The sequence below is a fragment of the Salvelinus namaycush genome, chromosome 12 (genome assembly GCF_016432855.1).
Source record: "Salvelinus namaycush isolate Seneca chromosome 12, SaNama_1.0, whole genome shotgun sequence".
Classification (NCBI taxonomy): domain Eukaryota; kingdom Metazoa; phylum Chordata; class Actinopteri; order Salmoniformes; family Salmonidae; genus Salvelinus; species Salvelinus namaycush.
Window position 1 is genome coordinate 29,670,432 of NC_052318.1, and position 27,328 is coordinate 29,697,759.

Below are 27,328 nucleotides of genomic sequence, written 5' to 3' on the forward strand. Positions count from 1 at the left end.
AATCTCGCCTTTCCACAGAGGGGTCCAAACTGTTCGGACAGACAGTAGTTGGCAGATCAGCTCTACCGAATTCAGGAGTCCCAAGATGCTTGTGGGAGTCATAGAGCAAAACCATTCCGACGCTAAAGGCAATTTTGTGAGAAGACAGATTTTTGTGTTGTCTCATGGTCTGACAAACACCGCTCTAGCTGTCACCTTTCACCGCAGATGCGGAATTGCGGCATTGGTGGATGCGGTGGATTGAGAAGCATCAACGCAAAAAAACTTCTCTCTAGCTTAAATTGACAGCCTAATTTTTTTTAATGCTAATTAGATTTCTGCGGGGGCACGGACATCGACTCTAGGGGACTAAAAAACAAAGAAAAGTGTAGACTTATTTTTCTTCATAGCTGGCGTAAGACATCGAGTTTAAACATTCGGTACAATCCCTAACATGGCTGATCTATCCAATAACCATTAACCTTAGTTACTCCAATGTTTCCAGCTCCGTTGAGCTGCTATAGGAGCTCATTTGTACCACACGGCTAATTAGCTGGGACTCGTCATGCAGTTAATTAGCAACAACATTAGCTAAGGCAGGAAATTGTCTAAAATTGAAACCAGCCAAGGGTAAACGTTGGATATGTTGGCTCAATCGAAAATTACCTCTACATTTCAAGCGCGCTATAGCACTGAACTTCAGCGATACATATTGATTCGAGCCCTAGGTACACGTTGACTTTAGTTCTCCCTCAGTCATTTCAGAGGCAGTGATGACGTGTTGTGAGAGAAGTGCTACACTGCAGCACGAGGATAAAGGACAAGTATCAGTGGGTGAAACACAGAGGAAAGACATTACTCCCCTGTTCCCTCAAGTCAAACCAGGGCAGTGGCCTGGAGTAGTTTCCTGATTCACACTACAGGGCTGAACCCAACCATACTGTGCTGGCTCGGTTCTTTTCTTTTCACATTGTCCTTTCCAGCAACTCTGGTGGATGTGTAATCAGGCCAGCCCAGTAAAGCTCGGCCCTATAGTGTGAATCATGCTAGTATATGTAATGTTCTAGTACTGCCTGTTTCAACGGAGCTGTGGATTTTCACTGGGCGGGTTCTGATCATCGTGCCTTTGTGCTTCATTGATTAATTATAATCATTAAGTGGTTAGAAAGTAACCTCACCTGGCATTAATGGTGAAAATCACTGCCTGATTCAAATGAATCACTGTGGAAGCCTGGAGGAGGGCCTGCCGTGCCACAGAGGATAGACAGGCTGGCTGCTGATACTTGCAGAGAGAAAAACACTTTGATTTCAGACAAAGTCAACAGCTACTGATATGGGAAAGAAAGGCAAAATAATATTATTTCTTTCATTTTGTGTCCTTTATTATTTAAAAATACAGCACAAAAAAATACACACAAAAATAAAAACAGGTATGATCACACAATGTGCAAACAAACCACCAAATAAAAATCTTCATACAATATTAGTACACTAGTTTTAAAAGCTACAGTTAATACCATGTTAGTAGTACTTATTTGTTTTCTGAGTTGAGAGGGACTATACAACATGACTAACTCCCTAATGGCTCTGTAGTTTGTCAGCAGTTGGGGGTCTACTAAAATACTATATTGGGGACACATCCATACAGTAAAGACACACACAGTCCCCCTGGGCTTCCAGAGAGCTGACAGGTTTTCCACTTTGGGGTAATGTACGGGGTGGGATTCACTTCACGTCCTGTCTCGGATGTGCCTGCTGTCCCCATGTGTGAGGTTACACCTGCCACAACAAGGAGAGGTCTTCACCTCCACTTCATCCACCTCAAATCTACTACTTTCTATTTCATAAACACAGAGTCTGTGTGTGTTTCATTAACCATACTAGTATACTATTTACAATGTATGCTATTGCTTCATCATAATTAATAAGCTAATGTGGATATTGAAACATAGCTGCGGTAGAATGCCAGTGGTGCCCACCTGAATTAACATTAGTGGGCTTTCACCCTCCACTATTATTTATAAGACCCTTCGATCATGTTTTAGATACACATTAACCAAGCAAAGCACTGCAGAGCATCATCATACATACAGAGCATTAGAGTAAGTGTGGTGGGATTAGTTCTAGAGATAGTGTAACTTTTACAGTATATTTACACATACAACAAAAGCCTTCATAATAAAAATTAAAAAATCCTCAAATAATGTATTTAAAACTAAAAAAGAAGTAACAACTGTGAGTCAACTGTTTTTTTATTTTTTATATTGCTAATGTTTAAATATAGAGCTAATGTAATTGAAAATAATCTATTTCGGATGGGGAAGTAAAGCAACCAACCTCCACTCAGTTGATGTGGATTTACACAGGATCCAGAACCATGAAAAGTGGACTAGTTGCAATGCCCGATGTGGGTATAGTACTACAGACATACTACATGTTCTGTAGCCAACTATTGTGTCATGTATCATACAACGACAGCTGGCTACAAAACATACATGTATGGCGCATATCAACGGTAGAAGAATAGAGCACAGCCTGGGTACACACACACACGCCTACCTAGGGGCCTGTGGCTGTAACAGTATGTATGTGATACAAGTCAGTAGAGACAAGGCACAAGAATACTGATGTGAATCACAGAAACACTCCATCTGGGCTGAGCAGAAGCACTGACTGGGGGGCTGTGAGTATGTGAGACAGAGTGAGAGAGCATGGGTACATTATAGACGCCCTGGAAAACAGCGTTACTGTGCTGTTAGTGCAGCCTAAACCTAACACCCGTGACTCAGTATTCTAATATTTTCTTCTTCCCCTCAACACTCACTTCCTTCCATATATCATGTAAATTACTATACTGTACATACTCCATCCTTCATTTATCCTTCATGAATAGAGGTGCATGAATGAACCACTAAACATTTTTGACTTCATAATGACCATTGAGAAAGTTGTTTGATCGAGTTATTGAATCCTGAGTGTGCAGTTACAAATATACCATTTTGTTCAGGGGTTTGATGGTTTAACACCAGAGATGGTTAATAACAGCATACAGTGTAGGGGATAGGGAAGGGGTGTACTGGCGGGGTCAGAGGGTTTGGGGGCCTGGGCTGGTGGCAGTCAAACACAATCAAATATGACTGTTCAGTGACCCTCACCCATCACCTCCCTATTCTCCAAAACACTGCCTGTTGTAGGAACTTGAGGGGTGGGCTGTGAACCCGGCAAAGAAACAATACACTAATCACAAGATGTGGTGGTTTCAACTCCCCCTTCCGTGTCATTAGCCAACCCTGTCCATCCGTCCCCTCCAGCCCAAGCTGGACATCTCAAAACGGTCAACTGTCGAAATAACAACCAGCTGACCTAATTTCTCTTAGGGCTGGCAAACATGGCCATTACATCAGCCACAGTCCAACCAGTGGAATGAACATCTTTAAAAAAGGTAACTACTTGACAAATCATTATTTTGAAAAGCAGAACTCTAAAATCCCCTCGGCAACCCCTATTCTTGAGATAAGCTGTGTGTTACAGAAGTGAATTGATCAAACATGTCTGATCCTTCCGTGAGTATTTCATCCAAAGAAAGTAGAGTAGAACTGTACATGTCCCACCCCCAGAAACATACACGTAAAGCTGTAATACTCTACATGGTACACACACAACACAGGCCATTCAGAGACCTTGGTCCGCTCTGAACACAACTCTCTATGGACAGGGCCGGCTAGATAAAAAAAAACATCATGCATTCAACTATGTACAAAGCAACCTGTGTGAATTGACCATTAAAATGTACCCAGCCTAGAATTCATATTTGTCATGTGTGAGAAATTTCAGGAAGTAAAATTCATAAAAGCATCAGTTTTTTGTCTTCAGTAAATAGTTGATAGTGGGTCTGATATGACATGGTACAATACTGCTTCTCTTTTCTCCTCAGTACAACACCACACCCAGACCTCCATAAAGCAGAGCAGAGTGGGGGTCCCAGTTGGTGGTGAGTGATAGAGGGTAGAATCTGGCTGCCCAGCACAGTCCCCCAGCCCAGCCACCCCACCTCTCTGTCTAGTGTCCCCCGGTTTTTCCCTCCATCTTTCTGTGTCTTTCCACTACACAATGGAGCCGTCCCTGTTCTGGGCGGGGATCATGACGGCGATGGCGCCCATGCGGCTGAGGTTGGGGCCGGCCATCTTGCTGGCGACGGGTGGGGGCAGGGGTGCGTGGCTGGGGGGCCTCTCATACTCCTCCACAGAGGGGATTTTGTCGTACTGGGGCTTGAGGGCGTACTCGTGCAGGTTGGAGGGGGACATGGAGCCCAAGGAGGAGCGCTGGCTGCCCACGCTGGTGAAAGAGCGGGCCGTCGACACGCGGCTCTTCGGAGGGGGGACGTCCTCTCTGAAGGAGAGAAGGGGGGTGGAGATGGTTATGTAAAAAAACACAAGCTTTTTCACTCCCTTTCACATTCACTTGGGTTTGGATTTCCCCCAGGGGTCCAGACAGAGAGAAAGAAAGTGAAAGATAAACAATAAAGATAATGGAGAGACACATAGAAACACAGAGAGAGTGTGGGACAGACAGACAGAGAGGGTGAATAAGACAGAAACAGACAGAGGGGAGGGGGACAGACAGAGAGGGTGAATAAGACAGAAACAGACAGAGGGGAGGGGACAGACAGACAGAGAGGGTGAGAGGGTGAATAAGACAGAAACAGACAGAGGGGAGGGGACAGACAGACAGAGAGGGTGAATAAGACAGAAACAGACAACGATGATAGCTAGTGGGGATGGAATGTAGTTCGAACTGTGCCAGCTCTGGTCAGCTACAGTAAGAATGAGGATTCTCAGCAGTGGTAACAGAGCAACCTTCATTCTGACCAACCCCCTTCAGCTCCCAGAGCAACACAATTAAAAACGAATAACCAGCAATAATCCATTAAAGAGCTCAATCAAACTGAGCCTGAGGGGCCCTTGGCTTTGAATATGTTAGTAAATATGTGTGTGTGTTTGTGCATGCATGGTGTGTGTATGCGCACAAGTGTTTGTCTGTGTGTGCAAGTGTGCATTCCTGTCTGTATGCGTGCCTCCGTGTGTGTGTGTGTGTGTGTGTGTGTGTGTGTGTGTGTGTGTGTGTGTGTGTGTGTGTGTGTGTGTGTGTGTGTCAGGGCTGGGTACCCAGACACAGTGCTCATTGGGCTAATATTTTTTGAGTTGCCAGGCAGATAGCCAGACAGTGTCCAGGCTGAAGCTAGCAGACCCAGAAACAGAGAAAGAGGGAGGGAGGCCCTGTGCTTTCTGGATGGAATACTGTGTCCAGGGGGGCTGGGCAGGACATACAGGATCCACAGAACAAACAAAACTCCCAAAACTGATTACCAAAGCCGTTTATTTTAGGAAGGGGAAAAAAAGAGAACGCTGATGGGGCGACAACCTTTTTCCCGTGTGTGTGAGAGAGAGAGGGAGACTGGGCCGGGAGGAGCTGGGGCCAGAGAACGTTGGACGTTCAACAATGACACATACCTACTGGCACAGTTTTCGTTGCTTTATCTCAGGCTGTAGCAGCCAAATAACCCACGTACAGATAGTTAGAGAATACATACTACACTGCTATATCAGTTTGATGCAGTATGTACCAGTGTCTGTACAATGAAAGTGTATTTGGGGGATCCTACACAGTGTTGATGGTGTACTATAGTATTGTGAGTGTACAGTACTGAGGGTTCTCTGGGAGGGAGAAGTTGACATTTTCCAGTCATTTAGCAGACCATCTTATCTAAAGCCACTTATAGTTATAGTGTCATCAAAAGGTAGCTAGGTGAGACAACCACATCCATATCAGTTGTCGTAAGTAAAATTAATTTTAAAAATGATGTAGGAAATGGGGACTGAAATGGGAGGGGCTTCTACATCTGCATGCTTGCTGTTTGGGGTTTTAGGCTGGGTTTCTGTACAGCACTTTGAGACATCGGCTGATGTAAAAAGGGCTTTATAAAATACATTTGATAATAATGCATTGCCCGTACCTGATCTCGTAGGAGATCTCCTTCTCGTACTTCTTCCTGTTGCGGGCGCGGCAGCAGCAGAAGAGGATGATGGCGATGATGATGAGGGCCAGCAGAACAGCAATGATGGCTCCAGCTATGATACCAGCAGTGTTGGGGGCTAGACCACAGAGAAAATCATTAAAAACACTCATCCTATACAATCCCACCATTTTGACTCTATACAGCCATACAGGTCTCAGCACAAATGCCCACCCGATTAAAATAATCCAATAATTCTAATCTTCAATTAAGACCACATAAAGGTGAATCAGGGGGCGTTGAGGGACTCACGAGGAGTGATGCCAAGCTGTAGAATACACTCCTCCATGCCCACGTGGTTCTTAGCTGTGCAGCGGTAGGTTCCTGAGGAGCTGGTGGACGCGTTCCTTACATTCATAGTGCCTCCCACAGGGTCTACAGACAGAGGGGGAGGGGTTGACAGCGGCACGTTCAGGAAGCCAAAACTTTTCAGAGGCCTTTCTGTCCATTTGGCAGTGAATAACCATTCTGTTTGAAAGCATCTGCTCCATCTGGGGATGGTGAAACCTGGCTTCTATAAATATTATGTGTCTTACCTAGCACGGCGGAGGCAGGCAGCAGTTTGTTGTCGCTGGTCTTCTCCCAGGTGTACTGCAGGGGGTTGGTCCCCTCACTAGACGTACACCTCAGGACCACATCCATACCCTCCAGGGTGAGGCCGTCGGCAGAGCATCTGGGCTTGGACGGCCTCACTACCAGGAGAGAGGGGGAGGAGGGGGAGAATAAGCTATTAGAGATGGCGGAAAAGAGAAATTAGCTTGAAGCTACACAAACCATTCCTGATTTTCTATTGCACACCCCTCTGGGCAGGTTGCCACGCTGTGTGTGTCTCATAGCAGCAGTCATCAGCGTAATGAGAGCAGTAATCAGGGTCAGTGATACAGCTGCTGTCATTACAGGTGCTGTCACTCAAGATAATTACGATCAGAGCGTGACACACACACAAACGGTGGGGGTAGGGCATCTGTGGAAGCCAGACATAGTTTCAGTCTGTTGACAGGAGACGAGAATTCAAAAGAAACAAAGCTCCAAATTGAAAGCAGGCCAGATCCAGTGCAAGGCAAAGATGAACAGACCAACTGTCTGTCTGTCTGCTGGAGCGGTGGGGTAGGGGGTACTATGCTAGGGATGGGAGGTGGAGGGGCATTTAGGAAGCCTGATTGGCGCTGTGTGTGTAGTCATGTGTGTATGTGCGACTGTGTGAGTGTCTCTCTTTCTCTCTTTCTGTGTGTCTGAGCGTTGTGCTGGAGCACTGACATGGTTTGGTAATGGGCGCTGTAACAACAAAGCCCGGCGAGATGGGAGGACAGAACCATGTGGATTAACACCAGACAGCCCTGTGGTACACTACAGCACATAGTGCAGCGCCCAGCCCATCTAATCTAATAGGCAGTGGTCAGGACGGACAGAACGAGGGAGGGGATGAATGAGAGAACAGAGAGAAATTAAACGAGTACTGATGGACGGTTGGAGGGATGACAGGGGCCAAGGCTGCTCGCTCTCCTGACTTGGCGGTCAGCTGTCCACATGCACTGTGTGTGTGTCTTACAATGTAATACAACAATGACATTTTGAATTCACATTAAAAGCTCAAAGTCAGCTTAACATATCAAGGGCTACATATAGCTCAACATGTAGATGTTCCTATTGGAAACGGGTAGAAGCTTCATCAGAGCAGATTTTTATGTGTGATATGAGCGAGAGATGAGGTCAAAGGAAGAAGAAAGAGAATGGTCTTTAGAGAGATACTGTAGAGACTAGAGGGAGACAGTGATTGGTTGTGGTGGACTATATGGATGTGGTGTAATATGAAGGGCTAAGGATAAGGTGATTTATTGCTGTACTGGGCTACATTGAGGTACAGATAGGGTACAGTAGAGTATATATGGAGAAAGTGAGCGTGATACATTGCGGTAGACCACAGAGACGTGGCTATAAAGACCATGAGGGATCAGTTTGGAGAGGCCAGGGAGACTGAGAAAGATTGGCTGTTAAAGGCTGTGGTGAGGTCTAGGCAGAGATGGTGAATGGTAGTGAGGGTTGATGTGAAGTCTAGGCAGAGATGGTGAATGGTAGTGAGGGTTGATGTGAAGTCTAGGCAGAGATGGTGAATGGTAGTGAGGGTTGATGTGAAGTCTAGGCAGAGATGGTGAATGGTAGTGAGGGTTGATGTGAAGTCTAGGCAGAGATGGTGAATGGTAGTGAGGGTTGATGTGAAGTCTAGGCAGAGATGGTGAATGGTAGTGAGGGTTGATGTGAAGTCTAGGCAGAGATGGTGAATGGTAGTGAGGGTTGATGTGAAGTCTAGGCAGAGATGGTGAATGGTAGTGAGGGTTGATGTGAAGTCTAGGCAGAGATGGTGAATGGTAGTGAGGGTTGATGTGAAGTCTAGGCAGAGATGGTGAATGGTAGTGAGGGTTGATGTGAAGTCTAGGCAGAGATGGTGAATGGTAGTGAGGGTTGATGTGAAGTCTAGGCAGAGATGGTGAATGGTAGTGAGGGTTGATGTGAAGTCTAGGCAGAGATGGTGAATGGTAGTGAGGGTTGATGTGAAGTCTAGGCAGAGATGGTGAATGGTAGTGAGGGTTGATGTGAAGTCTAGGCAGAGATGGTGAATGGTAGTGAGGGTTGATGTGAAGTCTAGGCAGAGATGGTGAATGGTAGTGAGGGTTGATGTGAAGTCTAGGCAGAGATGGTGAATGGTAGTGAGGGTTGATGTGAAGTCTAGGCAGAGATGGTGAATGGTAGTGAGGGTTGATGTGAAGTCTAGGCAGAGATGGTGAATGGTAGTGAGGGTTGATGTGAAGTCTAGGCAGAGATGGTGAATGGTAGTGAAGGTTGATGTGAAGTCTAGGCAGAGATGGTGAATGGTAGTGAAGGTTGATGTGAAGTCTAGGCAGAGATGGTGAATGGTAGTGAGGGTTGATGTGAAGTCTAGGCAGAGTTGGTGAATGGTAGTGAGGGTTGATGTGAAGTCTAGGCAGAGATGGTGAATGGTAGTGAGGGTTGATGTGAAGTCTAGGCAGAGATGGTGAATGGTAGTGAGGGTTGATGTGAAGTCTAGGCAGAGATGGTGAATGGTAGTGAGGGTTGATGTGAAGTCTAGGCAGAGATGGTGAATGGTAGTGAGGGTTGATGTGAAGTCTAGGCAGAGATGGTGAATGGTAGTGAGGGTTGCCGATGTGCCTGTCCGGTGTGCTGTACTGACTGCAGGTGCTCTCTCCTCCTGTTAACGTCACTGTCCATCTTTAAACTAGCGGAGACAACACACAGCTCACAACGTTACCTGCACTCAGGGAAGATGCCTCTGTGTGTGTTTGTTTATCTAACATTTCTGTTATTTTTCGATTTTTTAAACAACTAATGGACCGACGTTGGTTCAATTATTTTAATTCCATTTAGTTCGTTTTTTCCCCTTCTGTGAGCTCAATGCACAGTTTCTCTAGAGACACATCAGATCAAGCCCAAACAGTGCGATGTAGTAGAGGGTTGTAGTTTCTAACAGGACAATATTCAACATAGTTTAGCGCAAAAAACGTGGTAATTAACTACAATGACCATAATCCATTGCGCGCCTATTTGTCTGGTCGCTGTGGGGCAGACACAGAGAAATGAGAGAAGAACGCGTGAGGTAGCTCTACCTGAAAATACATGACCTAAGTGATTGATAGTTGGTATTTATAAAAGTATGTCTTATTTAATTTGAAGAACTACTAAAATTGTGATTTTGTCAGACCGCATAGGCAGCAGCTCTATAGAGATGAAGACTTGCAATGATAAAAGTCATAAAACAAATGAAAGATTTCATTAAATTAATGTGAATAAATGATGGTTAATAAGTGATAAGCAGAAATGGGCAGTCACTACCATCATGGGACTTTGATTGTTTTATTCAGTGTTACAGAATTCAACCCACATAATGCATAGTCCATTTATAGTCTATTTCAGCCACATCCATTGCTAACAGGTGTAAAAATCAAACACACAGCCATGCAATCTCCATAGACAAACATTACCAGTAGAATGGCCTTACTGAAGAGCGGCCTTACTGAAGAGCTCAGTGACTTTCAATATGGTACCGTCATAGGATACCACTTTTCCAACAAGTCAGTTTGTCAAATTTCCGCCCTGCTAGAGCTAAGTTGACCAGGGCATTTTGTGTGAGTTTGTGTGGCAAGACTACTGTTATAGTGAAGTGGAAACGTCTAGAAGCAACTACGGCTCAGTGGTAGGCCACACAAACTCACAGACTGAGACCACCGAGTGCTGAAGCACAGAGCGTAAAAATCTACCGAGTTCCAAACTGCCTGTGGAAGCAACGTCAGCACAAGAAGTGTTTGTCAGGAGCTTTATGAAATGGGTTTCCATGGTCGAGCAGCTCACACAAGCCTAAGATCACCATGCGCAATGCCAAGCGTCAGCCGGAGAGGTGGACTTCCGGGTTGGAGCGAGTAGTCGCATTTCGCTTCGCTCCACAGGTAGTATTACATTTCATTTCATTTCATTTCATTTCATTACAGTACAACGGTTTGATCTTAGCACATTTTTTTCTTAGCTAGCTACATAGCCGTCTTTGTATCAAAGATAATTGTGTAGTTTAGATTATTATCGAATTATCGAATCTTCTAACGTTGTCAACACTGCTAGCTAGCCAGCTAGCCAACTTCTACCGAAACAGTACAACGGAACGATTTGATTAGTGTAGTGTTAGCTAGCTACATAGTTGTCTTTGCTGTCTTTGTATCTAAGATAATTGTGTAGTTTAGAGTAATTATCTAGCCAGTTATCGAGGTTACCTAGCCAGCTCCACTTTCAAACAAAGTCAGCTAGCCAGCTATTTTCGCCGTCCTAACGTTGTCAACACTGCTAGCTAGCCAACTTCTACCGAAACATCACAACGGAACGATTTGATTAGTGTAATGTTAGCTGGCTACATAGTTGTCTTTGCTGTCTTTGTATCTAAGATAATTGTGTAGTTTAGAGTAATTATCTAGCCAGTTATCGAGGTTACCTAGCCAGTTATCGAGGCTACCTAGCCAGCAACACGTTCAAACTAAGTCAACAACGCAGCCACTGCTAGCTAGCCTACTTCACCAGCCAGCAGTACTGTATCATTTTAATCATTTTAGTCAATAAGATTTTTGCAACGTAAGCTTAACTTTCTGAACATTCGAGACGTGTAGTCCACTTGTCATTCCAATCTCCTTTGCATTAGCGTAGCCTCTTCTGTAGCCTGTCAACTATGCGTCTGTCTATCCCTGTTCTCTCCTCTCTGCACAGACCATACAAACGCTTCACACCGCGTGGCCGCTGCCACTCTAACCTGGTGGTCCCAGCGCGCACGACCCACATGGAGTTCCAGGTCTCCGGCAGCCTCTGGAACTGCCGATCTGCGGCCAACAAGGCAGAGTTCATCCCAGCCTATGCTTCCCTCCAGTCCCTCGACTTCTTGGCACTGACGGAAACATGGATTACCACAGATAACACTGCTACTCCTACTGCTCTCTCCTCGTCTGCCCACGTGTTCTCGCACACCCCGAGAGCTTCTGGTCAGCGGGGTGGTGGCACTGGGATCCTCATCTCTCCCAAGTGGACATTCTCTCTTTCTCCCCTGACCCATCTGTCTATCGCCTCCTTTGAATTCCATGCTGTCACAGTTACCAGCCCTTTCAAGCTTAACATCCTTATCATTTATCGCCCTCCAGGTTCCCTTGGAGAGTTCATCAATGAGCTTGACGCCTTGATAAGCTCCTTCCCTGAGGATGGCTCACCTCTCACAGTTCTGGGTGACTTTAACCTCCCCACGTCTACCTTTGACTCATTCCTCTCTGCCTCCTTCTTTCCACTCCTCTCCTCTTTTGACCTCACCCTCTCACCTTCCCCCCCTACTCACAAGGCAGGCAATACGCTTGACCTCATCTTTACTAGATGCTGTTCTTCCACTAATCTCATTGCAACTCCCCTCCAAGTCTCCGACCACTACCTTGTATCCTTTTCCCTCTCGCTCTCATCCAACACTTCCCACTCTGCCCCTACTCGGATGGTATCGCGCCGTCCCAACCTTCGCTCTCTCTCCCCCGCTACTCTCTCCTCTTCCACCCTATCATCTCTTCCCTCTGCTCAAACCTTCTCCAACCTATCTCCTGATTCTGCCTCCTCAACCCTCCTCTCCTCCCTTTCTGCATCCTTTGACTCTCTATGTCCCCTATCCTCCAGGCCGGCTCGGTCCTCCCCTCCTGCTCCGTGGCTCGACGACTCATTGCGAGCTCACAGAACAGGGCTCCGGGCAGCCGAGCGGAAATGGAGGAGAACTCGCCTCCCTGCGGACCTGGCATCCTTTCACTCCCTCCTCTCTACATTTTCCTCTTCTGTCTCTGCTGCTAAAACCACTTTCTACCACTCTAAATTCCAAGCATCTGCCTCTAACCCTAGGAAGCTCTTTGCCACCTTCTCCTCCCTCCTGAATCCTCCTCCCCCTTCCCCCCCCTCTGCGGATGACTTCGTCAACCATTTTGAAAAGAAGGTCGACGACATCCGATCCTCGTTTGCTAAGTCAAACGACACCGCTGGTTCTGCTCACACTGCCCTACCCTGTGCTTTGACCTCTTTCTCCCCTCTCTCTCCAGATGAAATCTCGCGTCTTGTGACGGCCGGCCGCCCAACAACCTGCCCGCTTGACCCTATACCCTCCTCTCTTCTCCAGACCATTTCCGGAGACCTTCTCCCTTACCTCACCTCGCTCATCAACTCCTCCTTGACCGCTGGCTACGTCCCTTCCGTCTTCAAGAGAGCGAGAGTTGCACCCCTTCTGAGAAAACCTACACTCGATCCCTCCGATGTCAACAACTACAGACCAGTATCCCTTCTTTCTTTTCTCTCCAAAACTCTTGAACGTGCCGTCCTTGGCCAGCTCTCCTGCTATCTCTCTCAGAATGACCTTCTTGATCCAAATCAGTCAGGTTTCAAGACTAGTCATTCAACTGAGACTGCTCTTCTCTGTGTCACGGAGGCGCTCCGCACTGCTAAAGCTAACTCTCTCTCCTCTGCTCTCATCCTTCTAGACCTATCGGCTGCCTTTGATACTGTGAACCATCAGATCCTCCTCTCCACCCTCTCCGAGTTGGGCATCTCTGGCGCGGCCCACGCTTGGATTGCGTCCTACCTGACAGGTCGCTCCTACCAGGTGGCGTGGCGAGAATCTGTCTCCGCACCACGTGCTCTCACCACTGGTGTCCCCCAGGGCTCTGTTCTAGGCCCTCTCCTATTCTCGCTATACACCAAGTCACTTGGCTCTGTCATATCCTCACATGGTCTCTCCTATCATTGCTATGCAGACGACACACAATTAATCTTCTCCTTTCCCCCTTCTGATAACCAGGTGGCGAATCGCATCTCTGCATGTCTGGCAGACATATCAGTGTGGATGACGGATCACCACCTCAAGCTGAACCTCGGCAAGACGGAGCTGCTCTTCCTCCCGGGGAAGGACTGCCCGTTCCATGATCTCGCCATCACGGTTGACAACTCAACTCCATTGTGTCCTCCTCCCAGAGCGCTAAGAACCTTGGCGTGATCCTGGACAACACCCTGTCGTTCTCAACTAACATCAAGGCGGTGGCCCGTTCCTGTAGGTTCATGCTCTACAACATACGCAGAGTACGACCCTGCCTCACACAGGAAGCGGCGCAGGTCCTAATCCAGGCACTTGTCATCTCCCGTCTGGATTACTGCAACTCGCTGTTGGCTGGGCTCCCTGCCTGTGCCATTAAACCCCTACAACTCATCCAGAACGCCGCAGCCCGTCTGGTGTTCAACCTTCCCAAGTTCTCTCACGTCACCCCGCTCCTCCGCTCTCTCCACTGGCTTCCAGTTGAAGCTCGCATCCGCTACAAGACCATGGTGCTTGCCTACGGAGCTGTGAGGGGAACGGCACCTCCGTACCTTCAGGCTCTGATCAGGCCCTACACCCAAACAAGGGCACTGCGTTCATCCACCTCTGGCCTGCTCGCCTCCCTACCTCTGAGGAAGTACAGTTCCCGCTCAGCCCAGTCAAAACTGTTCGCTGCTCTGGCACCCCAATGGTGGAACAAACTCCCTCACGACGCCAGGTCAGCGGAGTCAATCACCACCTACCAGAGACACCTGAAACCCCACCTCTTTAAGGAATACCTAGGATAGGACAAAGTAATCCTTCTAACCCCCCCCCCCCCCCCTTAAAAGATTTAGATGCACTATTGTAAAGTGGTTGTTCCACTGGATATCATAAGGTGAATGCACCAATTTGTAAGTCGCTCTGGATAAGAGCGTCTGCTAAATGACTTAAATGTAATGTAATGTAATGTAATGTGTAGAGCTCACCACCATTGGACTCTGGAGCAGTGGAAACGCGTTCTCTGGAGTGACGAATCACGCTTCACCATCTGGCAGTCCGACGGACAAATCTGGGTTTGGCGGATGCCAGGAGAAAACTACCTAGCCGAATGCATAGTGCCAACTGTAAAGTTTGGTGGAGGAGGAATAATGGTCTGGGGCTGTTTTACATGGTTTGGGCTAGGCCCCTTAGTTCGTGAAAGGAAATCTTAACGCTACAGCATACAATGACATTCTAGACGATTCTTTGCTTACAACTTTGTGGCCCTTTTCTGTTTCAGCATGACAATGCCAATGTGCACAAAGCGAGATCCATACAAAAATGGTTTGTCGAGATTGGTGTGGAAGAACTTGACTGGCCTGCACAGAGCCCTGACCTCAACCCCATTGAACACCTTTGGAATGAATTGGAACATACTTTTGGTCATGTAGTGTAGATATCAAACAGAGCAGTGGAAGAATTCAGTTTGAGTCGTCAGGCAAGCCACACACCGCAAGTCTGTTTGCACAGGAAATTGTGTGAGTATATAGCAGCTGGATTAGTATAATCATCACTATGAATGTTCTGCTTATCTCACACCATAGTGATGACAAATCAGTCATGTACGCACTGCACATTTCACAAGACTATTGTCAATTAGCTATATTAAATTGGCAATTAGTAGGCTATTGGGCGTTTTGATGTCATCTGATAATAGGGACATAGCTCTTCCTATCAGTCTATGGATTGAATGGGACTGCAATCTATAACCCCACAAGAAAGGTTAAACATACCACCACACCAGGCGAGGTTGGTGGGAGGAGCTATATGAGGACAGGCTCAGTGGAATGGCTAGAATGGAATTAATGGAACGGAGTCAAACATGGTTTCCATATATTTGATACCGTTCCATTAATTCCATTCCAGCCATTACAATTAGCCAGTCCTCCTATAGATCCCCCCACCAGCCTCTACTGCGCCACACCATTCTAGAGGGGGGCATTACATTGAACACTTATCTAGTCAGCCACATGTACCCTTTAAAAGGGCATCGTGTTTGGAGTTTTTACTCCAATAGATAGATAAAGTAGTGGCTATTTAAGATTTAAAATGTCACCCGTGGTGTCTCACTCACCCATGACGGTCAGCAGCATCTTCCTGCTGCGGATGCCCGGGGCCTTCTTCACCTTGCACTGGTAGGTCCCAGTGTCGCTAGACTTCAGACCTGTCAAGTTGATGGAGGCGTCACCATTCTTAGGGTCAGCTGAGTTGAAGTGGGCTCGCCCTTTCACTGCAGGGTAGTAGTCCTCATAGGCCCTGTCCCCAGAGTACAGGATCACCTGAAGGAGGGAGGGAGAGACATGGGAAGGAGGGGGGGGGGGGGGGAGAGAGACATGGGAAGGAGGGGGGGGGGGGGGGGGAGAGACATGGGAAGGAGGGGGGGGGGGGGGGGAGAGAGACATGGGAAGGAGGGGGGGGGGGGGGGAGAGACATGGGAAGGAGGGGGGGGGGGGGGGAGAGAGACATGGGAAGGAGGGGGGGGGGGGGGAGAGAGACATGGGAAGGAGGGGGGGGGGGGAGAGAGACATGGGAAGGAGGGGGGGGGGGGGAGAGAGACATGGGAAGGAGGGGGGGGGGGAGAGAGACATGGGAAGGAGGGGGGGGAAGAGACACATGGGAAGGAGGGGGGGAAGAGACACATGGGAAGGAGGGGGGGGAGAGACACGGGAAGGAGGGGGGGGGGAGACATGGGAAGGAGGGGGGGGAGAGACATGGGAAGGAGGGGGGGGGAGAGACATGGGAAGGAGGGGGGGGGAGAGACATGGGAAGGAGGGGGGGGAGAGACATGGGAAGGAGGGGGGGGAGAGACATGGGAAGGAGGGGGGGAGAGACATGGGAAGGAGGGGGGGGAGAGACATGGGAAGGAGGGGGGGAGAGACATGGGAAGGAGGGGGGGAGAGACATGGGAAGGAGGGGGGGAGAGACATGGGAAGGAGGGAGGAGAGACATGGGAAGGAGGGGAGGAGAGACATGGGAAGGAGGGGGGAGAGACATGGGGAGGAGGGGGGAGAGACATGGGAAGGAGGGGGCGAGAGACATGGGAAGGAGGGGGGGGGAGACATGGGAAGGAGGGAGGGAGAGAGACGGGAAGGAGAGGGCGAGAGACATGGGAAGGAGGGGGGAGAGACATGGGAAGGAGGGGGGGAGAGACATGGGAAGGAGGGAGGGAGAGACATGGGAAGGAGAGGGGGAGACATGGGAAGGAGGGAGGGAGAGACATGGGAAGGAGGGAGGGGAGAGACATGGGAAGGAGGGAGGGGAGAGACATGGGAAGGAGGGATGAGAGACATGGGAAAGAGGGAGAGAGAGAAATAAATCAAGGAAGAGAAAGAGAATTAGTGAGGCAGCTACATGCACAAGAGTTACAACTTTCAAAAAATCAAGCCTGGAGAAATAATCCAAGCTGTTATTGAGAGAGTGCAAACAGGCACCCTGTCTTTGTTCACTAAAACAACCGATACTGAGGGAGAGTGAGTCAGTTTGTAACATTCTTATCTCCCTAACGACCTGCAGTGCCTGGCTCTGGCTTGTTTTTGCCCTTTCATTTCCATGCTGCTGAGCTGTGGTATGGCATGGAACAAACAAAGCCCTTCTGTGGAGTCAAATCAACACCTGCTGTGTCAACACAGACCGAGAGAGAGCTATGCCCTGGGCTCAGCAACAGCCCCCAGCGCTACCTTCCTGCACCTCCCCTACCCCCCCTTCTGTCTCTCCCCCTTCCCTCCGACACAGAGCGACGAGGAGAAGCCAGGAGATGGAGTCAAGGTGGAGCCAACGGACAACTAGCCGCACAGGAGAAGCACAGAGGCAGAGAAAACAAGGATTGGGAGGGAGGGCCAAACTAAAAATGAAAGGATTCCAATTGTAATTCTCTCACACTGCAGGCAGACAACAGGCACATCATTCTCCATTTTCCATGGAGATGGTCAGAGACAGGAGCTCATGGTGTGTGCCGTGATCCTCATCATACACACGTACTGACAACCCAGGCTGGAGAACCCAGGCTGGAGAGGAGAAGAAAAAGATAGACTAACAGAACAGAGGGCAGTGGGCTGGGAGGCAGCGAAAGAAGAGAAAAACAGAGAACCAGATGGACGGCGGACTGCGAGTTGTCTAGCAGCTCGGCTGGGGATCCTTGTGTAGAGCCCATGACTGCCAAGCCAAGGCTGTGTAGCTAGAATACATCTTGAACATACTGTATTAGCCACTAAACCTGTAATGCATAACACCTGGATCTAAGGAGAGACACGGAGACCTCAAACTAACACTGGGATCAGAGCATCGGCAGTAAAAACAAGATGAAAGGTGGAGGGGAGGAAATTAAATTGCCCGAGGCACTGAGGTAGAGACAGGCAACAAAGCACTCAGTCTCACACTGACACACTGACACACACACACGTACAAACTGCATGTAGGGCTGGGCAATATATTGCATTGATTAGATTCATTAGAATGTAATGTTTTCGTACAATGTTCCAAATGACTATCGCAAGAAAATACGATTTTGTTTTTATGAGTGCTGTCTTTTTGGTCTCTTCCCCTTCGCTCCTTCTGCGCTGTGTGCACTGTGCACCTTGCCAATCACACAGACACCAAGCCTCTCACCCTACCGCTCACAACGAAAGATCACTTCTTCCTCTTTGACACGCAGTTTCAACTCTCCTTCTGCATTTGAGGTTTGGCCCAATAGAATAAAAAATAAAATAAATAAAATAAAAATGGGTCATATGGACACCGAAACTCTTAGAGACCTTATTTTACTGTACTAGACGAGAACTTAACCTTTCTAACGATACCGTTTTTATGTCTCATCTCCCAACAGAGCAGACCCTACTAAAACGACCTTACCAAAACTACCCTACTAAAACGACCTTACCAAAAACGACCCAACCAAAACTACCCTACTAAAACGACCCCACTAAAACGACCTTACCAAAACGACCCAACCAAAACTACCCTACTAAAACGACCCCACTAAAACGACCTTACCAAAACGACCCAACCAAAACTACCCTACTAAAACGACCCAACCAAAACGACCTTACCAAAACGACCCAACCAAAACTACCCTACTAAAACGACCCAACCAAAACGACCTTACCAAAATGACCCAACCAAAACTACCCTACTAAAACGAGAGTAGGGTAACTGAGGAAATGGTCTATTTATGGACAGATAAAAGCTAAGTTTGGTAAGATTTAGATATGTGAATACTGGCTATCCTTAGGCAAACTAATTTTAAGAGAAATAAGTGGGCAGAATATTTTGTTGTGGTTTTTCAATAAAAACAGAAGCGTTTTGCCCCACTATCTGCAAAACACCCTCTATGGGGAAAAATCCCCCTGAAGATTAGTGTGTTAAAATACATTTATGCTTGCCATTTTGGCATTTTATTTTAATTGACTCTTAAAAGCTAGTCTAGGTATCTTATTTTAATAAATCAAATGTCGGAACAAAATGACATTGCACTTCTCACTATTAGTGCTGAATGATTTTCTGACATTGGTTAAATTATTTGAATTTCATTTTCTTCAGTTTTTCCTGTGAGCTCGATGTACAGTTTCTGTCAAGATAAATCAGATGAAGCCGTAACAGTGCGATGTAGTGGGAGTTGTAGTTTCCGACAGGCCAATATTCTACATAGTTCAGCGCATAAAATGTGGTAATTAACTACATTGACCATAACCCATTGCGCACCCACATAAACTTGTCCGGGTCTGTGCGGAGCAGACAGGGAGACTGAGAGAATAGAAGCCGCAATCGAGGAGGATAGAAAGCAGTTGCTTCGCAAGCCTGAAAATACCTGATATCTGATTGATAGTTGGTATTCATAAAAGTATGCCTTATTTACTTTGAAAAACTACTAAAATAGTGATTATGTCAGACAGCATAGGCAGCAGCTCTATACAGATGAGATGACTTGGAATGAAAGTCAAATAAAATACTTTTATTAAAGTAATGTCAATAATTTATGGTCAATAAGTGATGAGCAGTAATGGACAGTCACTACCATCATGGGACTTTGATTAATTGTTTTATTCAGTGTTACAGCATTCAACTCACATAATGCATTTAAAGTTTTTTAAAACAGAAATCTGTGATCATTTTTTATATAATTGAACTGAAACGACCCCCCCCCCAAAAAAAGTTTTTTTATTAACTAGGCAAGTCAGTTAAGAACAAATTCTTATTTACAATGACGGCCTACACTGGCCAAACCCGGACGACACTGGGCCAATTGTTTACTGCCCTTTGGGACTCCCAATCACAGCCGGTTGTGATACAGCCTGGATTTGAACCAGGGTGCTTGTAGTGATGCCTCAAGCACTGAGATGCAGTGCCTTAGACCGCTGCGCCACTCTGGAGCCCAATCGCTCAGCACTAGTCACTATTAATATCCTCACTATAAAATAATTTTTTTTTTAATTTAGTCCTTCCTGTCCAAATCATCCTAAAGAATCTGAAAATGTATTGTGTAACTCAAAGATACTTACTTATAGATGATTTGGACATGATTTGGAATATGCTAATATAGGTACCAGTGACTTGCATCGATTGCCCTGGGGGCATTTTGCCCCAAACATACTCACTTAAAATTATACTTTATTTAAAAAAATGCTCTGACCATTTATCTTTAGGATCCCCTACTGGTATACATAAAACTGTTTATAGATGTAACTTCGTTCAATTATAGAACTTATAGAAATATTAGGTAAATGTACCTCAAAAATATTTTGTTGGAGTGACTTTAAAAGGTTGGGATGAGACAGATGACATGTTTTGTTGAGGAAAACTAGTGGAATTCAGGGAAAGTGAGAGAAAAAAAAATTGGACAAACTGGTTTCTGTGAGAATTACAGGGGGAATTTAATCCCAAGACAATGAACAGGAAAACTAACGCCCCGTTTGTCGTACGCGGCATTGCGGTACCACGTAGGGCTACCGCTAGCAGTATTTTAGCCATAGACGTATGTGCTAGCTGTTCAGTCTCTGTTGTATAAATGTGCAATGAGCATAAAAATCCACATTCATAAGAAATTGTCAACTTGTTCTCATTCTGAGAAATAAGTACAATTTCTATTCAGGTAGGCCACTTGAACAATATCTAAAACAAAGGTGAACAAGCTGTTGTTTAAACAGTTGGAGACGGACAGGAGGGTGTATTCATAACAGTTCAACTGTTCTACCTTGTTAGCAAGCAAATAAATCCAAGTTGGCTAGACTTGAAATATAAAGATTAGCGGGCTACTCACCAGCATGTGGACTTGTGCTTAAGAGACTGTTTATGAGACCTGTGTTAATTTTCTTTGAAATATAAAGATTAGCGGGCTACTCACCAGCATGTGGACTTGTGCTTAAGAGACTGTTTATGAGACCTGTGTTAATTTTCTTTAATGCCTGCTACAAGAGGTTAGTCATTATTAGCGGATGTGCATTATGCATGGCGCTGGTTAAATTTGTAACAAAAAGGGCATTTTCATAGACAGACTTGAAAGCCAGATCAGTGATTATTGGAAAAAAGCAGGTTCAACTATTTTGATAAAATAATTAAATTGTTAGTGGGTCTTATGGTTGTAGAAGGCTTCTATTTAGCCTAGGTATAATTTCACAACCCCTAAATTCATTAGATTATTCCTGACTGTTTGAAATGCAGTTTGACCTTAAATTGCACAACAAAACTTATTTTGAGAAAATGTTAAAATCAAGATAATGTGAATTGCCCATAAGTTAGATTTTTTTTTTGCCCACTCCAGTCCTAACTGCATGTAAGAATGTGGCTCAATAAAACAAATCCTATAAAAACTCCAAGAGGGCCTACATGCTGGAAATCAAAGGGCAGACATTAGGGAAAACCAAACAACTGAAGTTGAAAACAAGGACACTTTCATTCCCGAGTGCTGATTCAGAACAGGTTGACCAGCATTACAGTATCCATATGGTGAGGTCAGACAAAGTCTCTGTGGACAACTTTATTTTGCACTTGTAATGGAGACTTAGTCACCTTACATAGTAATGAACTATTAAAGAAAATAGTAAAAAGTGCAGAAGTGAAAATACCTCTATTATACTTGCAACAGCTGTAGCAGCAGCAGGAATAAGAGAAATGTTAGGTTATTTACATGGGGCCATTTAAAGACGATGTCATCATCATGTGTGAGGGGAGGGGCTAATTTGAGGCAAACAGAATGTGGCGTCACCTATGTACATTCAATTTCCCTGTCGGTCTTAAAGACAGGCTTTTCTCCTGACATAGCCATGCCTCTATAGTCAGTTTCAGAAAAGTACCTCCACTCCAGATGTATTCTCAAGGTTAAACCTGAACCACTCCACTTGGACTTTCTTTAGTAAACAAAGCTCTAGTGCTTTCAAGGACACAACGTTTTTATCAGCACACCAGGAATTTGAAGCAGCTATATAGTGTTCTATTCTCCCAACTACTCTCAAGACTAAAGCACTATAGGCAACTACCATTCATGAATTTTTATCATGATTGTAGTCACCCTGCTTCCAGCCTATCCGTAGTGTATTCCCGTGATGAAAGCCAAATGCTAATGAACTATTTCAGTAGGCATGTAAGCAGTGCATTAACTCTGCTTCACTGGCTCCATAAAGCCTGTAGGACAATGCTATACCAACAGACCACGATTCCCAAACCTCTAAATAGAGAATCTGATGTAAGCGGTGCATTGTTTTTTGCTACTTCATGAACACAAAAATGTCAGTTTGACTGTGCAGTAAAGAGACTAATAGTAATTTGTCATAGGGGGCGGTCCGTAGAGGAAACATCTAATGAGGACGGATGTTATTAGAGGTCTGTCTGTCCTGATACTGTCAGTTGTTCTTATAGTATTACTAGGTTAACAGTGAGTATAACCCTCTATATGGTCGGGTCATCCTCCTCCTGGTCATCCTAAGCCCTCTCACCGAGAACTCCATATCAGTTATGAACTTCTAGAGCTCTCTGGGGAACAGTTAAGTGCCACCCTCCTCCTTCCCTCTTCTCCAGTCTTCCTTTTCACACTCCTCTCCCACATCACCATCTCAACCACTCCCTCTACTCCATCAGCTATCCCATCCTCGTCTCCTTTCTCCCTCTCCTCCATCTCCTCTCCTAGAAGAGTAGTTCAGTACTGCACGTCCAGTAGTCCAGCGTAGCCCTGGTCTACCAGCACTAATCCTACTGGGCATGGTCACACACACTAAGCCAGCCCTGCAGCCAGTGGACTTATTAACAGGCCACTAATTGCTAATAATACACATGACATCACCCCATCAGGGCACAAGGAGGCTGTGTGTGTATGCACCGAGTGCCGTTCTGATTGGTCAATTAATATCTACCCACTCAGAGGAAGATAGAAACTTGGTCGTTGTGAATGAAGGAATGGTCTGGTGAGATTGTGGCGGGAGACCACAAGATGATGTCTACAGTTGAATGTAGCCTAGCTAGAGAGGAGGGAGACCACAACATGATGTCTACAGCTGAATGTAGCCTAGCTAGAGAGGAGGGAGACTACAACGTGATGTCTACAGCTGAATGTAGCCTAGCTAGAGAGGAGGGAGACCACAACATGATGTCTACAGCTGAATGTAGCCTAGCTAGAGAGGAGGGATACTACAACATGATGTCTACAGTTGAATGTAGCCTAGCTAGAGAGGAGGGAGACTACAACATGATGTCTACAGCTGAATGTAGCCTAGCTAGAGAGGAGGGAGACTACAACATGATGTCTACAGCTGAATGTAGCCTAGCTAGAGAGGAGGGAGACTACAACATGATGTCTACAGTTGAATGTAGCCTAGCTAGAGAGGAGGGAGACCACAACATGATGTCTACAGCTGTATGTAGCCTAGCTAGAGAGGAGAGAGACTACAATGTGATGTCTACAGCTGAATGTAGCCTAGCTAGAGAGGAGGGAGACTACAATGTGATGTCTACAGTTGAATGTAGCCTAGCTAGAGAGGAGGGAGACTACAACATGATGTCTACAGCTGAATGTAACCTAGCTAGAGAGGAGGGAGACTACAACGTGATGTCTACAGCTGAATGTAGCCTAGCTAGAGAGGAGGGAGACTACAAAGTGATGTCTACAGCTGAATGTAGCCTAGCTAGAGAGGAGGGAGACTACAACATGATGTCTACAGTTGAATGTAGCCTAGCTAGAGAGGAGGGAGACTACAACATGATGTCTACAGCTGAATGTAGCCTAGCTAGAGAGGAGGGAGACTACAACATGATGTCTACAGCTGAATGTAGCCTAGCTAGAGAGAAGGGAGACTACAACATGATGTCTACAGCTGAATGTAGCCTAGCTAGAGAGGAGGGAGATCACAACATGATGTCTACAGCTGAATGTAGCCTAGCTAGAGAGGAGGGAGACCACAACATGATGTCTACAGCTGAATGTAGCCTAGCTAGAGAGGAGGGAGACTACAACATGATGTCTACAGCTGAATGTAGCCTAGCTAGAGAGGAGGGAGACTACAACGTGATGTCTACAGCTGAATGTAGCCTAGCTAGAGAGGAGGGAGACTACAACGTGATGTCTACAGCTGAATGTAGCCTAGCTAGAGAGGAGGGAGACTACAACGTGATGTCTACAGCTGAATGTAGCCTAGCTAGAGAGGAGGGAGACTACAACTTGATGTCTACAGCTGAATGTAGCCTAGCTAGAGAGGAGTGAGACCACAACGTGATGTCTACAGTTGAATGTAGCCTAGCTAGAGAGGAGGGAGACTACAACATGATGTCTACAGCTGAATGTAGCCTAACTAGAGAGGAGGGAGACTACAACATGATGTCTACAGCTGAATGTAGCCTAGCTAGAGAGGAGGGAGACCACAACATGATGTCTACAGCTGAATGTAGCCTAGCTAGAGAGGAGGGAGACCACAACATGATGTCTACAGCTGAATGTAGCCTAGCTAGAGAGGAGGGAGACCACAACATGATGTCTACAGTTGAATGTAGCCTAGCTAGAGAGGAGGGAGACCACAACATGATGTCTACAGTTGAATGTAGCCTAGCTAGAGAGGAGGAAGACTACAACATGATGTCTACAGCTGAATGTAGCCTAGCTAGAGAGGAGGGAGACTACAACATGATGTCTACAGCTGAATGTAGCCTAGCTAGAGAGGAGGGAGACCACAACATGATGTCTACAGCTGAATGTAGCCTAGCTAGAGAGGAGGGAGACCACAACATGATGTCTACAGCTGAATGTAGCCTAGCTAGAGAGGAGGGAGACCACAACATGATGTCTACAGCTGAATGTAGCCTAGCTAGAGAGGAGGGAGACCACAACATGATGTCTACAGCTGAATGTAGCCTAGCTAGAGAGGAGGGAGACCACAACATGATGTCTACAGCTGAATGTAGCCTAGCTAGAGAGGAGGGAGACCACAACATGATGTCTACAGCTGAATGTAGCCTAGCTAGAGAGGAGGGAGACTACAACATGATGTCTACAGCTGAATGTAGCCTAGCTAGAGAGGAGGGAGACTACAACATGATGTCTACAGCTGAATGTAGCCTAGCTAGAGAGGAGGGAGACCACAACATGATGTCTACAGCTGAATGTAGCCTAGCTAGAGAGGAGGGAGACTACAACATGTCTACAGCTGAATGTAGCCTATCTAGAGAGGAGGGGGACTACAGCATGATGTCTACAGCTGAATGTAGCCTAGCTATAGAGGAGGGAGACTACAACATGATGTCTACAGTTGAATGTAGCCTAGCTAGAGAGGAGGGAGACCACAACATGATGTCTACAGCTGAATGTAGCCTAGCTAGAGAGGAGAGAGACTACAATGTGATGTCTACAGCTGAATGTAGCCTAGCTAGAGAGGAGGGAGACTACAATGTGATGTCTACAGTTGAATGTAGCCTAGCTAGAGAGGAGGGAGACTACAACATGATGTCTACAGCTGAATGTAACCTAGCTAGAGAGGAGGGAGACTACAACGTGATGTCTACAGCTGAATGTAGCCTAGCTAGAGAGGAGGGAGACTACAAAGTGATGTCTACAGCTGAATGTAGCCTAGCTAGAGAGGAGGGAGACTACAACATGATGTCTACAGTTGAATGTAGCCTAGCTAGAGAGGAGGGAGACTACAACATGATGTCTACAGCTGAATGTAGCCTAGCTAGAGAGGAGGGAGACTACAACATGATGTCTACAGCTGAATGTAGCCTAGCTAGAGAGAAGGGAGACTACAACATGATGTCTACAGCTGAATGTAGCCTAGCTAGAGAGGAGGGAGATCACAACATGATGTCTACAGCTGAATGTAGCCTAGCTAGAGAGGAGGGAGACCACAACATGATGTCTACAGCTGAATGTAGCCTAGCTAGAGAGGAGGGAGACTACAACATGATGTCTACAGCTGAATGTAGCCTAGCTAGAGAGGAGGGAGACTACAACATGATGTCTACAGCTGAATGTAGCCTAGCTAGAGAGGAGGGAGACTACAACGTGATGTCTACAGCTGAATGTAGCCTAGCTAGAGAGGAGGGAGACTACAACGTGATGTCTACAGCTGAATGTAGCCTAGCTAGAGAGGAGGGAGACTACAACTTGATGTCTACAGCTGAATGTAGCCTAGCTAGAGAGGAGTGAGACCACAACGTGATGTCTACAGTTGAATGTAGCCTAGCTAGAGAGGAGGGAGACTACAACATGATGTCTACAGCTGAATGTAGCCTAACTAGAGAGGAGGGAGACTACAACATGATGTCTACAGCTGAATGTAGCCTAGCTAGAGAGGAGGGAGACCACAACATGATGTCTACAGCTGAATGTAGCCTAGCTAGAGAGGAGGGAGACCACAACATGATGTCTACAGCTGAATGTAGCCTAGCTAGAGAGGAGGGAGACCACAACATGATGTCTACAGTTGAATGTAGCCTAGCTAGAGAGGAGGGAGACCACAACATGATGTCTACAGTTGAATGTAGCCTAGCTAGAGAGGAGGAAGACTACAACATGATGTCTACAGCTGAATGTAGCCTAGCTAGAGAGGAGGGAGACTACAACATGATGTCTACAGCTGAATGTAGCCTAGCTAGAGAGGAGGGAGACCACAACATGATGTCTACAGCTGAATGTAGCCTAGCTAGAGAGGAGGGAGACTACAACATGATGTCTACAGCTGAATGTAGCCTAGCTAGAGAGGAGGGAGACTACAACATGATGTCTACAGCTGAATGTAGCCTAGCTAGAGAGGAGGGAGACCACAACATGATGTCTACAGCTGAATGTAGCCTAGCTAGAGAGGAGGGAGACTACAACATGTCTACAGCTGAATGTAGCCTATCTAGAGAGGAGGGGGACTACAGCATGATGTCTACAGCTGAATGTAGCCTAGCTATAGAGGAGGGAGACTACAACATGATGTCTACAGTTGAATGTAGCCTAGCTAGAGAGGAGGTTAGACTACAACATGATGGCTACAGCTGAGAGGGGGAGGGTGACCACAATGAGAAAATCACCCACACAGGATTCTACAGTTACATGTATATCCACATGAGCACGCCAAACATGGGATAACAATGATGGCTCTATTATAATACGTTTAATTTTTTTTTTTTTATCTGCCACTTCCACCCCCACCAATTAATTATTGGTGGTTCCCATTCTAAATCAATGAAGTAGGTCAAAAACAAAAACAGGGGTCTCTTGAGGCACTGCTCCCCAGTTTAGCATAGACAATAGAGGGAGAGGAGCGAGCAGGGCAGGGGCTGGAGCCTTGGCTTGGCTGGGTGGACTGAAGTGGGAGGCAGGGATGGAGGGAGAGAGGAATGGGGTGAGGAACAGCTAAGGAAGGGCTCCTACTGACCCACTTCTAGCCCTGGCCAAAAACTGAGGC

The 27,328-nt window shown here is 46.5% G+C and overlaps 1 protein-coding gene across 1 annotated transcript in view; it reads right to left on the reverse strand.

Annotated features, from left to right (window-relative positions):
- Window positions 1–1,336: 1,336 nt before the first annotated feature.
- Window positions 1,337–27,328, reverse strand: part of LOC120057071 (coxsackievirus and adenovirus receptor homolog) — a 111,777-nt gene continuing 85,785 nt past the window's right edge. The window contains exons 3-7 of the mRNA XM_039005461.1: window positions 15,538–15,742; window positions 6,589–6,744; window positions 6,305–6,427; window positions 5,993–6,131; window positions 1,337–4,368 (exon numbers count right to left, since the gene is read on the reverse strand). Coding sequence (XP_038861389.1) covers window positions 4,083–4,368; window positions 5,993–6,131; window positions 6,305–6,427; window positions 6,589–6,744; window positions 15,538–15,742 — 909 coding nt within the window. The 3' untranslated portion in view covers window positions 1,337–4,082. The remainder of the gene's footprint in view (window positions 4,369–5,992; window positions 6,132–6,304; window positions 6,428–6,588; window positions 6,745–15,537; window positions 15,743–27,328) is intronic.